Raw genomic sequence first — 14,426 nt, 5'->3', positions numbered from 1 at the left:
ATAAAAGTTCTCATAAAAAAAAAATAAGGAATCAAACTCTTTGAGAAAGTTTTTTCATAAATTGATATATCCATTTGAGAGTTTAGAGAGAGAGAGAGAGAGATTTATGTATATTTTTTTATGAGTTTTTGTTAGAAAAAAACAGAGGAGATGAAGTTGAAGACTTTGATGAATTACCTGTTCGTAATATACTAATATAGTTGAGAGAGAGAGAGAGAGATGGGTTGCCTTTTTATTTTTCAAAGAGGTGACAAGGTGGCGAGTGACGAGGTGAGGGAGATGAACGACGGCTAGGTTTTCTTCAAACTTGAAAAAGAAAGAAATAGAGAATAGAAGAACAAAACTAAGAAATGATTTTATTTTTTTTTACAATCCTTACTTGAACGAAATCATGCTTAATCCGAATCAATCCAATCCAAAAAACTTCAAATTGGTTCAGTTCTCGGATTTACCTAATCCAATGTGCACTCCTAATGATTTCTACTCACTTTCATGTTGAGATGTGCAATATGAAATCCAATCATGAGGTCACTTCAGCACGTGGAGAGTTTACTTGATCCATCATTTATGTTTAATTTTATTTTATCAAAATTTATAATTGTTATTTTCCTTAAAATATCCTGTGATGCATGCGCAATCAATATGTAACACAAAAAGGGCAAAGAAACGGTACCTTTTATAAAATTATATTAAAAAAAAAAAAAAAAGACTATTCACTGTCATTAAATTAGGGCTTTTGTAATTTTGACAACTTTTGGACTCGTGATTAAGTTCAGATGGAAAAGACAGATCGCCTAGATTAATATATTTTATTTATTTCATAATCCATTTTTAGAGATATTTACAGGCAGATCCACCTGTCTATTGTAATTTTATTACAAAAACTCTCTTATTTTATCAAATTTGTTACGAAATAAACCTTACCTTATGAGTAGATAAGCATGTTTATAAGATTTCAAATCTTACTAAGTACTAAGAGTCGTTGGATCCACACGGATTATCAAATCAGCAATCCAACATCCCAAAAAAAAGAAGTCATTGTTGAGCATGGAAGGTGTTGAAATAGGATGGCTACCGAACTTCAAAATTTAAAACTAAAATTCAATTGTGATAATTAACTTTTTTCGATTTTCTTTCTTCAAAGTTCTTAGAGTTTTATCCTTTATAACCCTATGGCATCATATCATGTTTTTAGATGCGGTTAGGATCCACTCCAAGGTATATTAAGTAACCAACTAAAGGCATAAATTTGAATTTATGTCATGGATTGGAGATCCCCACGCCAAGGTTTGGTGGGTAACAAACTTCATAAAGTAAAGTTCTCTTGGAGTTGTCTGAGTTCCAAGCAAATTTTTGTAATAAAAAAATGCAATAATTAGGTCTGCCCCTCATTTTTATAGAGAATCTTAAAGAATATCTTTGCATCTCCACTGCACATCTGTGGTTGAGGTAAAAATTTCCTGTAATTTTATATATTGATGCATTATGGACTTTTCTCTAATCCAAAGATCACCATTTTCTCAAATGTTTCAACCTGTTTTCCAACTGCTGCTATAAATATTATTTTAACAAGGGTTGGTTTGGATCGAATCGGATCATTTTGAACCAGACCTTGAGAAGACCAGTTTTAGTGGAGTCTATAAGCCCGAAGGATGAGCTAATTCAAAGAGAACGTGGAAAAGTAAACAAGCCGTGGGCCTCCTCACAAGGCCCAACTCTTGCTTAACAAATAGGCCATTTTTGACCCACTAATTTTTTGGTTGGAAAAGTCTTAAACTCATTTGAAAATGGGAAAATAAAATCCTCAAATCAGGCTTGAGTATGTTTCATTGGAATCCCTTTGAAAAATTCTCAATCATGAAAAATTATCAAATATTACAACTAGAAATAGCTATTAGTTCTTATGTATAGGTCCGCCAAAAGAACCAATAGGACTACTGGGCACAAAAACAAAAAAAAATACAAGACATCGTAGGGATCGACATCAGGTTTGTGATGCTTACATGTGGGCTGTCAATGATCAGATGAGATATGAAATCCTGATCCAACAACTTCGTAGGCAAATCGTGGATTTGGGAGATTCCAAAAATAGTACTTGATCAAGTAAGGATTGGATTTGACACGCGGTTTGGGATCATCCATGTGTAAATTATTTTACCAAAATCTTTAAAAATATATTAAGTTTATTTAGTATCTCAACAAAGCCCATGCCACAAGGATCCCTCAATTTTCAAAGCCTTTGATCATGTCGAAAAGGGGTCTGTTTCTGATTTTATTTTTAAAAATATGATCCAAAACCATGAACACTTGAGTGCCATAATAATATGTCTGCTTCTCTTTCATAATAATACATATAAAGATGTCTATGGATAGGAGTACAAGCGAAGCTCATTTATTTATTTATATCAAGCTAGTATTCCAATGTCACCTTTATTACATATAAAAGAACTGAAAACAAGTTACATTAATACATAAATACTTCCATCATCCATTACTACTTCTCTCACCATCACACAAAGTACTTCTCTTAAGCATCACCATCTCAGCTTAGCCGGGAAATACTGCATCAAAATATAATAATATAATAGAACAACAAAGTTTTATATATTCATCCATCGATTAATAAACATTTCTTATGATTTTCTACCAAATCATTTATTCAAAAGGAATTTAATCAAATCAAGTCAAGTTGTAGTTCCTCATTAACAAATTCTAGCCTAACAAGAGTAGATTTTGAAGAAGTCATTTTCTATTATCTAATTTTCAATTATATTAATTTTCCACTTTTACCAAACAATATATATATATATAAAGTGAATTTTCTATGAGAGAAAAATGTGCAATTTGAAAACAAAGAAAGCAAGCGAAACAACGCACCTTTTCTATAAGAGAGAGATAATAAGGCTTCACTTCTTCCAGGTTAACCCTAACCTTGCTTTTGCTGTAAAGATCATATTTGCTGATACAAAACCAATATGCAAATATGTAAATGGTTGTGATATTACCACACAATAATATTAGGATTATACCCCAAACTATAATATAATTATAATGCTTACACATCATTCTATTATAAATCGTTTTTAAATCAAGGGCTTTTTTGCATTGGGTGGAAGATGAGGGCATTTTGGACATTTTTTCGTTAGGTTCTCGTTGCAAGAAAGAAGTCAAAGGGTATTTCATGGATATGAAACTAAAATCAAATAAAATGATTCCTTTAAAGTTTTGGTTCTAGTCATGTATTATAGAGTATAGTCCATGGTTGTAGTTTTTTTGAATGGTAATATAATAAATCCAAACCCGGCCCACTACACCAGAAGTATGTGGGGGAGGAGAGGTGGGTGAGTGAGAGATACTTGAACACTTGGAGCCACTTCAGCATCTCCTTGTCTTCCTCATTCATCAGATACGTGTACGCTCCAGATCGGTGCATCGCTGAAGAGCAAAACAAACATAAACCAAAAGAATCAAATCAACAATCATAATAGACGGATTCAAGCTCCTCACTAGATCAGACAGTCCAGAAAACACTTAGATGGGCCTACCATAAAATGAATGGAATCTGATGATGAAGAGTCCAGCTGGAGGGAGTGTCGTATTGTTCCCCTTTGCCACCTGTCAAAATGAATGACATGTCATCTCATAACTCTTTCCCTTGAGAATACACTGCTGACGTGGAATTCAATGACGTGTCCTCTTACCATGTACATGTACTGATCGTGGCCCCAAGACATGATCACATTATCCAGTCCACAATTCTGTGAGTAGATCCCCAGTTTTGTACTGAAAATTGGATTACGGGTATCCGGATTTTCCTTAAAATACTGCCAATTTCCTTAAAATTGGATTAAATTTTCCAACATTTCAGAGGCATTATGTAATTTTACACAAATTACAAGGGCATTTAATGAATTACCTTGTAATGAACGATGGATTCATCAAATGCACACCCAAGTGGAAACGTATCACCTTCAAAAACATATAAAAACAACCTTTATCAATCAATCATAAACTTCTAATCTAAACCAATAAGGGCCCACGGTATTTACGTGGGGCCCACCAATGAAACATATGCATAGATCCGGATATGAGATACGCACCCACAACGCACCACTGAGGCTCTCCTCCGAATGTTGGGTGCAACAAAACTTTCCCCAGATCTGCATAATATTTTACACATTAGTAGTTAATTTGTACTTCTCACAAGCATGCATGCATACATAAATACATACATGTGTTTTATAGAGAAAATATTACCATGGATCAATGCGGTGAGATGCAACCAATCTTGATCAGGATAGTCCCTTCGGATTGCTTCAGCAGACTGAAGAAGGTGTTCGATCTGAGGTTCATCGAGATCTGGATCACTTTCATCAACGAATTCATTGAGGAGTTCACAACATTCCCATATGCTCATCTCACCCTTTTGGAGTTTCCCATATTGCTCTAGCTTCATTTTTGCCTATGATGATGAAATGATCACGCACCCATTAAAACAAAAGCAAATGCATTATTATAAATACGAATAAAATATTTAAATTTCATAGATTCATCTGACTTAGAAATAAACAATTCAACGCATTGCTACATCGACACAATGTTAAAGGCAGTGTCAAACGAAGTCAGTGTAGCACCACTTGGAATTTCGTCATGGTCAACACACAAAATGGAGATTCATTGAAATAAATATATGTTAATGATTTGAAGAGAAGTAAAAGTTGGAGTGGCAATAGAAACTCTCTATATTTTTATTTTATTTTAAGATTTCTATTTGTTAAAGTTTTGGATTTTATATGGGGAGGGGTGGCAACGGGTCAGGTCGTGTTGAGGCAAAGGTATTATGAAAAGTTACCAAACCCAAAACTTAACCCATTTAATAATGGTGTCAAAAACTTAAACCCAATCCATATATAAATAGGCATATTCGATTCAACCCATAACTAAAGTTAAAGTAAGACAACCATAAACTAATATCTACCAACATAAACTATCATCAAACATAAAGTAAGTTTTATTATGACAAATGAGTAATTTAGAAAAATGAAAATAAATAATTATTGATAGATTTAAAACTATACATTAATGATAAAATAATTAAATGTGTCAAAACGGATTAAACAGATTGATGCCCTTAACCTGAACCCAACCCATTTAATAATTATGTTAGACGGATTGACACTATTATAATTCAAATCCAATAATTTCTTGTCATTTTCGAATCATGTTAAGATTGACACCACTATACATATATCCAAAATATAAACAACAATTGAATCTTTAATTTGGGTATAATAAATAATTTAAGAAATTAGGGTGTAGTAAGTAAAAGTTGAGATGTCAATAGCAACTCTAAAAAGGCAAGAACAAAGAAGCAGTTGAAAAATTCTCGACAGAATTGCTGGGTTTCTTCCACGCGGAGAGAGCATCTTGTACTTCAGGGAGTTACGATAGCTAATGAACTACATCTGCATGTACTCTTTGCATGCCACGTAGCAAACTATTCGGCTCTCTACTACCAAAGAATTCACCTTGTCGTATGTATATGTTCATTTCATACGAGAAATGTTACTGGGATGAGATCCAATCCCATGAATGAAAAAACTCTGGATTAAATGGTGGTCACATCTTCTTCTTCACTGTAAAAGAATATCAAACTCCTTGCAGTACAGGATCTAAACTCTCTGTGGGTATGACACCTATGCACGTAAGCAGATTAGGGTTGGAAAGAAAAAAAAAAAAAAGCTTACGAATTCGTAGGTTTGGTTGACGTGATTGTTTCGGTAGAACTCCTCAACTGAAGCATTTCTTTCGCACTCTTTCGCATAGTCCCTGAAAAATCCCATAAAATAATAAAGAATCCTCATTAATCAAAATAAAAAATTCATTTTTCTATTATTTATTTTTTAAAATCCATTATATTTAAATTAGTGTAGGAAACCTGAAGGAGTGACCAAAGGCATTGTTGTCTGGAACTACAAAACATCCATCAAACTTCAAATCATGATTTTCTTCTTCACCATTCGTAGAGTCGTCGTTGTTAACTGAGAGAACTGGTTCTGTAGTACCAAAAAAAAAAAAAAAAAAATTCAAAGATATAAAAACATAAAAATAAGAAAGAAGAAGAAATTAGATATTGAGATATATATGGGGATTGTTTGGATCACCACTTTGGCCCCCAAAACAACTTTTTTTGGCTGAAACAATGTACCTGGGACAATCACCGTCATGATGCAGACTGGAGAGACAGAGAGAGAGAGAGAGAGAGAGAGAGAGAGAGTGAGAGAGAGAGAGTGTGAGGAGGCACTGTAGAAGGAAGGCCTTATATAAAGGGTTAGAATTTCTAAATAAGGACCTCAGAACGAAACTAATTTGAAATGGACCTGATTACTAATATATCCTAGATGATATAGAAAGCATAAATGCCGCAAAATATAGATCATAGAATGGAGAACATAAACCAGGATTGCCTTTTCGTTATTTATGGATAATTATAAGGGTATGTTTGTACTCTGGAAATTACAGGCTGTCGATGATTATCTTTAAAAGAATTTGAATTACACGTCATGATGATTTGGTAATTTTTCAGTAGAGTCGGATAAAAACAATCTACAAAAGATGACGTGGAGACTGCTAGTTATAGAAAGAAAGAGGAATAACTGCTCAACCGTCTCTGCCACGTTCTAGTTATTGTCTGGGATGGATTTGCTGTTAAGCATCTATGCGTATTAAGTTGTAAATCAAGAGAAAGCCACCTCGTGTCTTTTACAAAATAGTTTTTTAAGAGAAAAATGGTCTTAGCTAATATTCGAAGACTCATGATCGAATACCGTGTTCCCTTACTATAAAATAAAATAGATTTCTACGTGGCACATTTTTAGTGCCGTTTAAAACACTCACTACCTAATCAACTGACGAGGAATGTGTACACAACCTTATATTTTTCCTTACGTATCTCAAGAGAAATCTCGGGTTCTTCTTCTATGTAGGGCTGCAATGGGTCGGGAGTGAGTCGGATGAAGCTATTTCCATTTCCTTATCTCCACCTCTATATCCGGTTATCCACATCTGATTTTTTATCCATTTATGTTAAGGATATCCATATTTGACTATTTATCCACTTTTTTAAAGGATACCTGTATCCAAACTATACCCAAATTTCAAACAGTTATCCAAGTCATGTGTGTATATATATACATCATTGTGAAGATGATGGAAAAATCTTAATTTTGAATTATACATATATTTTATTTTGAATTTATCGTATTAAACTCGAATAAACGGATAAAAAAAATTGTACATAAATTTACCTGAATTCTTAAACAGATAAAAAATTTGTACCCATGCCCTGAATAATTTGTTTAGGATGAGTTGGGTGAGCCATTATTATCCAATCCATTGCCAATCCTAATTCTATGCGCATACCATCTCAGTTGAGTATGTTTGAGTTTTTTTTTTTTTTTTTGAGACATTTATCACGACTATATTTTTCTTTTATACTAAAACATGAGTTTTAACATTAGTCGTGACTTGTGACAAATAAACTATAAAATGACACTAAAAATTTATACAACTAATGTAGCATGTGGTAGAACCATAGATTTTTCTTTTCCTTAGGATACACAAGTAAAATATGTAAAGTTTTGTGCAATACTCGAGTGAATTTTGAGTGACTTTTTTTTTAAGTCAGTTCATCACAACTACATTTGTTAATGTGAATTAGGACCTTTGATTCTCTTGAGAACAACTTCAAAACAATCAAAACAAAAACAAAAATCAAACTTGTCTGATTTTTCAAATTTTGGATTATTCTTTTATTATTTATTTTCATATCTATTTTTTTTTTAAACTTAAATATTTGTCAATTGTAATAAAAATAGATTTTGTAAAAACAGTAACTATTAATTCAAAGAATTGTGCTAGAGTATCCTCAAGATCATACCTCATATCAAAGATGTGTGATAGCAACCAGAGATGCATTTTCACTCGTATTTCGATGAAAATCATTTATGATTCCCATATACTTTCATGTTAGGATATGCAATGTGAGGTATAATCTGGAGGTCACTTCCGCATAATTCTTTATTGAACAAGAAAATAATTTTGTGCATTTTTGAATCGTGGGACTTTTGGCCCAACTACAAATTGGGCATTCTTGGGCTCAAATGTAACCTTCCCATGGTGAAAATGATAAAATGGGCAACTTAGTCCTTTTTCTATGGTCCCTATTAGAATATCAATAAGGACGTAATGTATTAAGGTGTATCAAGATGTTCAAGGCAATAGAAGTAGCGATGATGCTTATCGAATCATTTTCTTATGATCGATATTCTGACAGATCCATCTTTTACTGCAACTTTTGGCATTTCCTTCTTTTTGTTTTTTGTTTTTTGTTTTTTGTTTTTCCCTCTTAGAGCATCTGATTAATCTTCGGACGCTTGCAGTCGCCTCCCCCAACACAAACCAAGTAATTTCTGGGATAAATTCATGAGGGTGGCTCCAAAGGGGAGATTTAAACTCACCCTTAAACCATAAAAACCTAAATCTAAACCTTAAAATACTTACTCCCATACGTACATTTTGAACACTAAAACATTTTCATCCTGTTCAAATAATGTAATTATCTATTAATTAAAAATAGATCAAACGTCAAAAACCTGTTAATTGGAATAAAAAATGATTTACAATTAATTGAATAGATTTCAAAAAATAAACAAGTATTAAACCTTGAAATTGATCAAACCATGGATATATTAACTCTAAAAATCATTAAGTGGTCATTAATAAATAGAATCAAAGATCAATTATCTAAAATCTATAAATAGGATCAAAACATCGATCTAATTTAGAACATTTAGATTATATAAAGGTGATTAATTAAAAAATAAATCAGACTTACCTTATATATTTTCTCGAGCAGTTGAGAAGATGGAGTTGAGGCATAGATCTTACAAAATCAATTATCAAGAATGATGAACTCTAATGACAATGATAACATGAAAAGAAAATATCTACTAAGAAATAGAAACCACATGAATTTGCAAGACATAAACCCTATATCATCCATTGTCTCCAAATCTTAAATATCTTTAAAAACAAACCATGAGAATCTTACTGTTGAAATCGTAAAGCCTACCAAAGGTGCGTGGGGTTGTAATTTTGATTGTTTTGACGAAAATGATCTTGATTATGATTAAGATAAAAGCACTTGTGGGGTTATATTGATCTTCCAAATTTTTGTGTGGAATCACTTCTACCGGCCCTTCTCTTACTATAACATTAAACATAATAAATTATTATTTAAAAAATAAATAAATCAATCCAACCAAATTGAGCTGGGCTTGGACATTTTCGATCCATTCATCAGTTGGGGTGGTCTTACAACATTGGTATTCACAAATCCCAATATTTTCATTTTTTTTGTCAAATTATTTTTCACATCGAGTCCAACAAACTTTACCAAGTAAGGATTTCACCCTTACTAAGAGTCCTTGGGCTTATATTGTGACATTCAAAAACATGATACGTTGCTTAAGAATTTGTAGAGGATAAAATTCTATGAACTTAAGAAAAAAAATCAAATAAAAATTATTTTTTATTATTAAATTTTAATTTTAAATTTTTGAATTACGTATGAGTTCAGTAATCATCCATTTTCAAACATTTGGATCAAACTCAAATTTGTTTAATTTTATCCAAGTTTTTAGGTGAAATGTAGGTGGCTGTGACGTTGGATTGCTATTTTGGTAATGAATTCGATCAAAACGACTCTTAGAAGGGAAAATATGTCTCTCACGTTTTTCTTATTTGATAATAACCTTGACTAGATGCCACGTAAGTGGGCCCCTACTTTCCGATCTAAAAAGGGCAAATTGGTCAAAGACACGTTGGCATGTTATTTTATATTTAGAATTCCACGTAAGGATGACTCATACACCGGAAAGATCGGTTGTTTAATAATATCCAAATATAAACATCAAACCGTTTGGAAGTATCTTCTTCCTGTCCAGACCATTCGATTCTCCTTAAGAAACAAAATCGTAAATCTATAGAACTATCCAACGGTTTTCACACATGGAAGTAGTCCACCCAGGCTGAGTATAATTTGCTTACTCGTTGCTGGCTCATAGACACGACCTTTAACATGCCGACACACGCGTGACAGTTGTAATAAAATAGTCCTTGAAACTAAGATTTTCTTGGAAGGACTCTAATTCCTCCCATTTATCAAGGAAGGGCTTCCTCATTCATCCTATATATACCTCTCCGCACCAACGTTGTTTTCATCAAAGTCTCAACCTATCAAACCTCCATAGCCGTCTTTAGTGTCCCTTTTCTTTTTAAGTGTTTTTTTGTTGTTGTTGTTGTTGTGTAATTTGGGCATTTAGAGGAGAAGATGACTATTGCCATTGAACAACCTCACCCTGGTAAGTTTTGTAATTTTTATCTTTATCTAAAAATAGTTTTAGTTAGAACATCTTGAAAACATTTTGAACTATTTTGAAAACTTTTCTTTTTAAAACTATGTGTTTTTATTTTTATTTTTTAAATTTTACATAGAGGTATGAGTTAATTGATTTTTGAGTTGGAATTAATATTTTTTTCATGAATCTTAATTTCGTGTTTTTTCTAGGATTTGAGGTGGAGGATAAGAAGATCCACAATGATCCAAGTGAGTTGGTGTTAGATGGTGGATTTTTGGTGCCTGAAAACAATTCATTTGGTCACACATTTAGGTATTTATCTTATTTAACCCATATTTTCCAAATATTTCATTTTATTTACAGGATTTTGTTTACAAAGCCTGATTTGTAATTTCTAACGTTGGGCCGGCCCATCATGAAAATGCTCAAACATGGTTTTAAATTTCGTCCCAGACTGAGACGGCTCGTCCAAAACATCTCAGTATTGTCCACCAACAGAGGGATAGACAAGTCAAACGTATCGGACGAGATTTAAAATCATGTTTCATTTGTCTCATTCTTCAACGAGACAACTCAAACATATTGGAAAACCCATCCAAGATGACTCGGTCTCGATCATGGATGAGACCATGTGCTCAAATCCAACGGGTTAGAAATCACCAATCAGACCGATCGTTTACTTATAAGTTCATTATCAAAAGATAGGCCAAAAATTTATGTGACAAGTGGGTCTAAAAGAGTGGGAATGTGCTCAACAGGGATTATGATGCTGAGAGTGAACGAAAGAAAAGTGTCGAAGAATTCTATCGAATAAATCACATCAACCAATCATATGATTTTGTAAGCATAACTTTATGAAATTATTTATCAACGATTATGATGTGGTATAAAAAATAATGTTACATTGTGATCTTGACTTCCCATTTGTATAATGCGATTGCAGGTAAAGAGAATGAGAGAGGATTACGGAAGATTGAACAGAGTAGAGATGAGCATTTGGGAATGTTGCGAACTTTTGAACGAGTTTGTAGATGAGAGTGATCCAGACTTGGATGAACCTCAAATCGAGCATTTGTTACAGACAGCCGAAGCTATCAGGAAAGACTATCCCGATGAGGATTGGTTGCATTTGACTGGACTTATCCACGGTTTGTATATTATCGGCCAAATTCTGACTCAAAAAGTTTTAAAACTATGATTGAAATAGTGTCTCAATTCTTCAATTTTTTTACATCTAATAATAATACAAATGACATATAATTAACTTATTCTCACATGGGTTTCAGATCTAGGGAAAGTTCTTCTTCATCATAGCTTCGGAGAGCTTCCTCAATGGGCTGTAGTTGGTAAGAATCATGTTTCATTCGCCGTAGTTTTTTATTGAACAGATTTTGGACCAATTTGATTCAAATTACTCATCGTGATCCATGTTGCAGGTGACACATTCCCCGTTGGATGCGCTTTCGATGAATCGATTGTTCATCACAAGGTATTTCTTCTTACATGTCCCACTTAGTAAACCCACACACATGTGGTTATAAGCAATCAGACTGACTTGAATTTTGTTATATATATAGTATTTCAAGGACAATGTGGACTATACAAATCCTACTTACAACACTAAGAATGGAATTTACACCCAAGGATGTGGGCTTAACAACATAATGATGTCATGGGGACATGATGATTATATGTACTTGGTATTGCTTCTATTCCTTATGATCGAGCCTTTAGTTTACTCGTCGAGACTTCAATCATGCTTTGTCTAATTTAGCTTCTTATCGTCTACAGGTGGCCAAAGAGAACAAGACAACTCTACCATCAGCCGCGTTGTTCATCATTCGATACCATTCTTTTTACCGTAAGTATCAATAACAATGATTTTATTAGTAACATTTTTTAGTAGTTCGCATTAGATTTGATTTTTTAAAAATTACCAATAATATGAATGTGATCTTACGAAGATTCTTGGTGAGTATCAATTTCAATTTCCTTCAAGTTTGTCTTTAAGAGTTCATGTTATACATGCATTATATTTTTTAAAAATAAGTAATTTTTTTTTTAGCCTAATCAGAGACTTTGAAAGTGAATGGCCATTGAACTTCCCAAATTTAAAATCAAAATCCAATGATGAAAAAATGTCCTTTTTTATAAAAAAAAATATTTATTTCTAGAATTGTTAAAATTTTGTACTCTACATCCATGTCGCACATGATCATGCTTTTGGGTAACACATGAATGTGTGATCCCTATAAATAAGCGGTCCTGTCCATGTTTTACTACGTCTATGTTTAATTTTCAGGTTCATCTGATCCCCTGAATATTTTAGTTATATCAACTAGAGATTGTCATTTGGGTGATTTCTTGGTTAGCCTTATAAACATTAATTTACAATCCTTTCGCTTGCAGCTTTACATACTGCCGGAGCATACAAACACTTAATGAATGATGAGGATGTCGAGAATCTGAAGTGGCTTCATATATTCAAGTACATATTTTCAATTCTTTTTTTACCATGATTAGAAAATGTTTGGCATAAAGCTTTGACTGATTTTTCAATCCTTTCATGTTATGTGTAGCAAGTATGATTTATATAGTAAAAGCAAAGTTCGAATTGATGTCGACGAGGTCAAACCATATTATCTTTCTCTGATAAAAAAGGTGAGTATCATTTTCAATATCTGTGATCAAATTTTTGTTTAAGAGAGCTTAACAACAATCACACAAAGAAACACGTAAATTTTACGTGGTTCCTTCTAGATTGAGGTACGTCCACGGATCACACCGATTCTACTATAAAGAAAAACTCGCAATTACAGATTACACCCTTTCACCAAAAACTAGAAATATAAATATCCCAGGGAAACTTAACTAGGGTTTTACATAATATTAGTGAAATTACGAAAATTCCCTTGGGAAAAAGACATGGCTTGATTTACAGTACCTCCTTGTCGACCAATACTATCAAGTTCCACAAACCACAACACTAGGAACCCAAACTCAAAAAAACTTCAAAGGAGAAGGAGAAATGGAAATATGGTGTAGTCATTAAAAATATAGAATAATTATCTTCATTCTAAGTAAATTTATTATCTTCACAAATCACAACTTATTTATTTATTTATTTTTTCCTTTTATTTGTTATTATATTTTATTAATTAAAGGATTGTTGTTGCAGTACTTTCCAGCAAAACTAAGATGGTGAAGTTACAGCTTAGGAGCATGATAATTCAAGAAATGTGGTTGTGATATCGATTCGGGTTGCAGATTGAAGAGTTAATTATAAAGATTCAAAGATGAAGATTCATTGTCCTTAAGTATATCTAAGAAATATGTTGAAGGAAATAATACCAATGTGTATGTGATGTTAATGAATGTTATTTTTTTTTTTCAGAAATTCCAATTGTTTTTCCAATGTATTTCAGTTTGTATCATATAGTTCATTTTTCAGGTAATTTCCTTTTTCAATTACAAGTATGTAGCTCGCATACTAGGATAGGATCAATCGATGCAGTGGTAGGCTTGGTCAGGAGAAATTCAAACTTATCAAAAATCAATGATTATTTTGAGATCCATCATATATAATACAATTAAATCAATTATAGACTCGATCATGTCTAAATATCGAAAACTCCCTACGCCCTTAACTTTTTTGGTGGATAAGTTGGAAATTGAACATGAAAACAATACCCCAAAAATCTCACAAATTCCAAGCCATGCTTTATCTATAATGGATTTGATCTTAACAAATAAATAGACAAATTTATGGCTTTATTTACATTCATTGATAAAAGATAATTTGGGTTTGATCATGTATACATTGAATTATCTCTAAGTCTAACTACAAGAATGCAAGTGTGATGCAAATGAGTGAAAAATAGTGACAATTATCGCATCCTATTGAAACATTATAACAACATTATTAACAATTTGTTTTCCAAAATAGGATGGACTGTAGAATATCAAAATGCAATAAAACATTAAAAACTTTGATGAATCTAACTG

General features: G+C 32.6%; 2 protein-coding genes across 2 annotated transcripts; one reads left to right on the top strand and one right to left on the bottom strand.

Annotated features, from left to right (window-relative positions):
• Window positions 1-2,312: 2,312 nt before the first annotated feature.
• LOC147412135 (inositol oxygenase 1-like) lies at window positions 2,313-6,412 on the bottom strand. Its single transcript, XM_086456724.1, has 11 exons — window positions 6,209-6,412; window positions 5,939-6,056; window positions 5,748-5,829; window positions 4,258-4,462; window positions 4,101-4,160; window positions 3,917-3,969; window positions 3,702-3,824; window positions 3,546-3,615; window positions 3,357-3,435; window positions 2,878-2,959; window positions 2,313-2,561 (listed from the first exon to the last, which is right to left on the bottom strand). The coding sequence occupies exons 1-11, from the start codon at window positions 6,225-6,227 to the stop codon at window positions 2,535-2,537; spliced, it is 918 nt and encodes a 305-aa protein (XP_086312850.1). The 5' UTR covers window positions 6,228-6,412; the 3' UTR covers window positions 2,313-2,534.
• Window positions 6,413-10,263: 3,851 nt separating this feature from the next.
• On the top strand, window positions 10,264-13,990 carry LOC147412134 (inositol oxygenase 1-like). The gene is made up of 11 exons (XM_086456712.1): window positions 10,264-10,424; window positions 10,631-10,733; window positions 11,180-11,261; window positions 11,365-11,569; window positions 11,708-11,767; window positions 11,858-11,910; window positions 11,999-12,121; window positions 12,213-12,282; window positions 12,831-12,909; window positions 13,001-13,082; window positions 13,600-13,990. The coding sequence occupies exons 1-11, from the start codon at window positions 10,394-10,396 to the stop codon at window positions 13,624-13,626; spliced, it is 915 nt and encodes a 304-aa protein (XP_086312838.1). The 5' UTR covers window positions 10,264-10,393; the 3' UTR covers window positions 13,627-13,990.
• The last annotated feature ends 436 nt before the right edge of the window (window positions 13,991-14,426 follow it).

The sequence above is a fragment of the Akebia trifoliata genome, chromosome 1 (genome assembly GCF_017979445.1).
Source record: "Akebia trifoliata isolate Shusen 1 chromosome 1, ASM1797944v1, whole genome shotgun sequence".
NCBI classification, from domain to species: domain Eukaryota; kingdom Viridiplantae; phylum Streptophyta; class Magnoliopsida; order Ranunculales; family Lardizabalaceae; genus Akebia; species Akebia trifoliata.
Note: the sequence above shows the minus strand (reverse complement) of the source record. Positions and strands in the feature narration are given on the sequence as shown.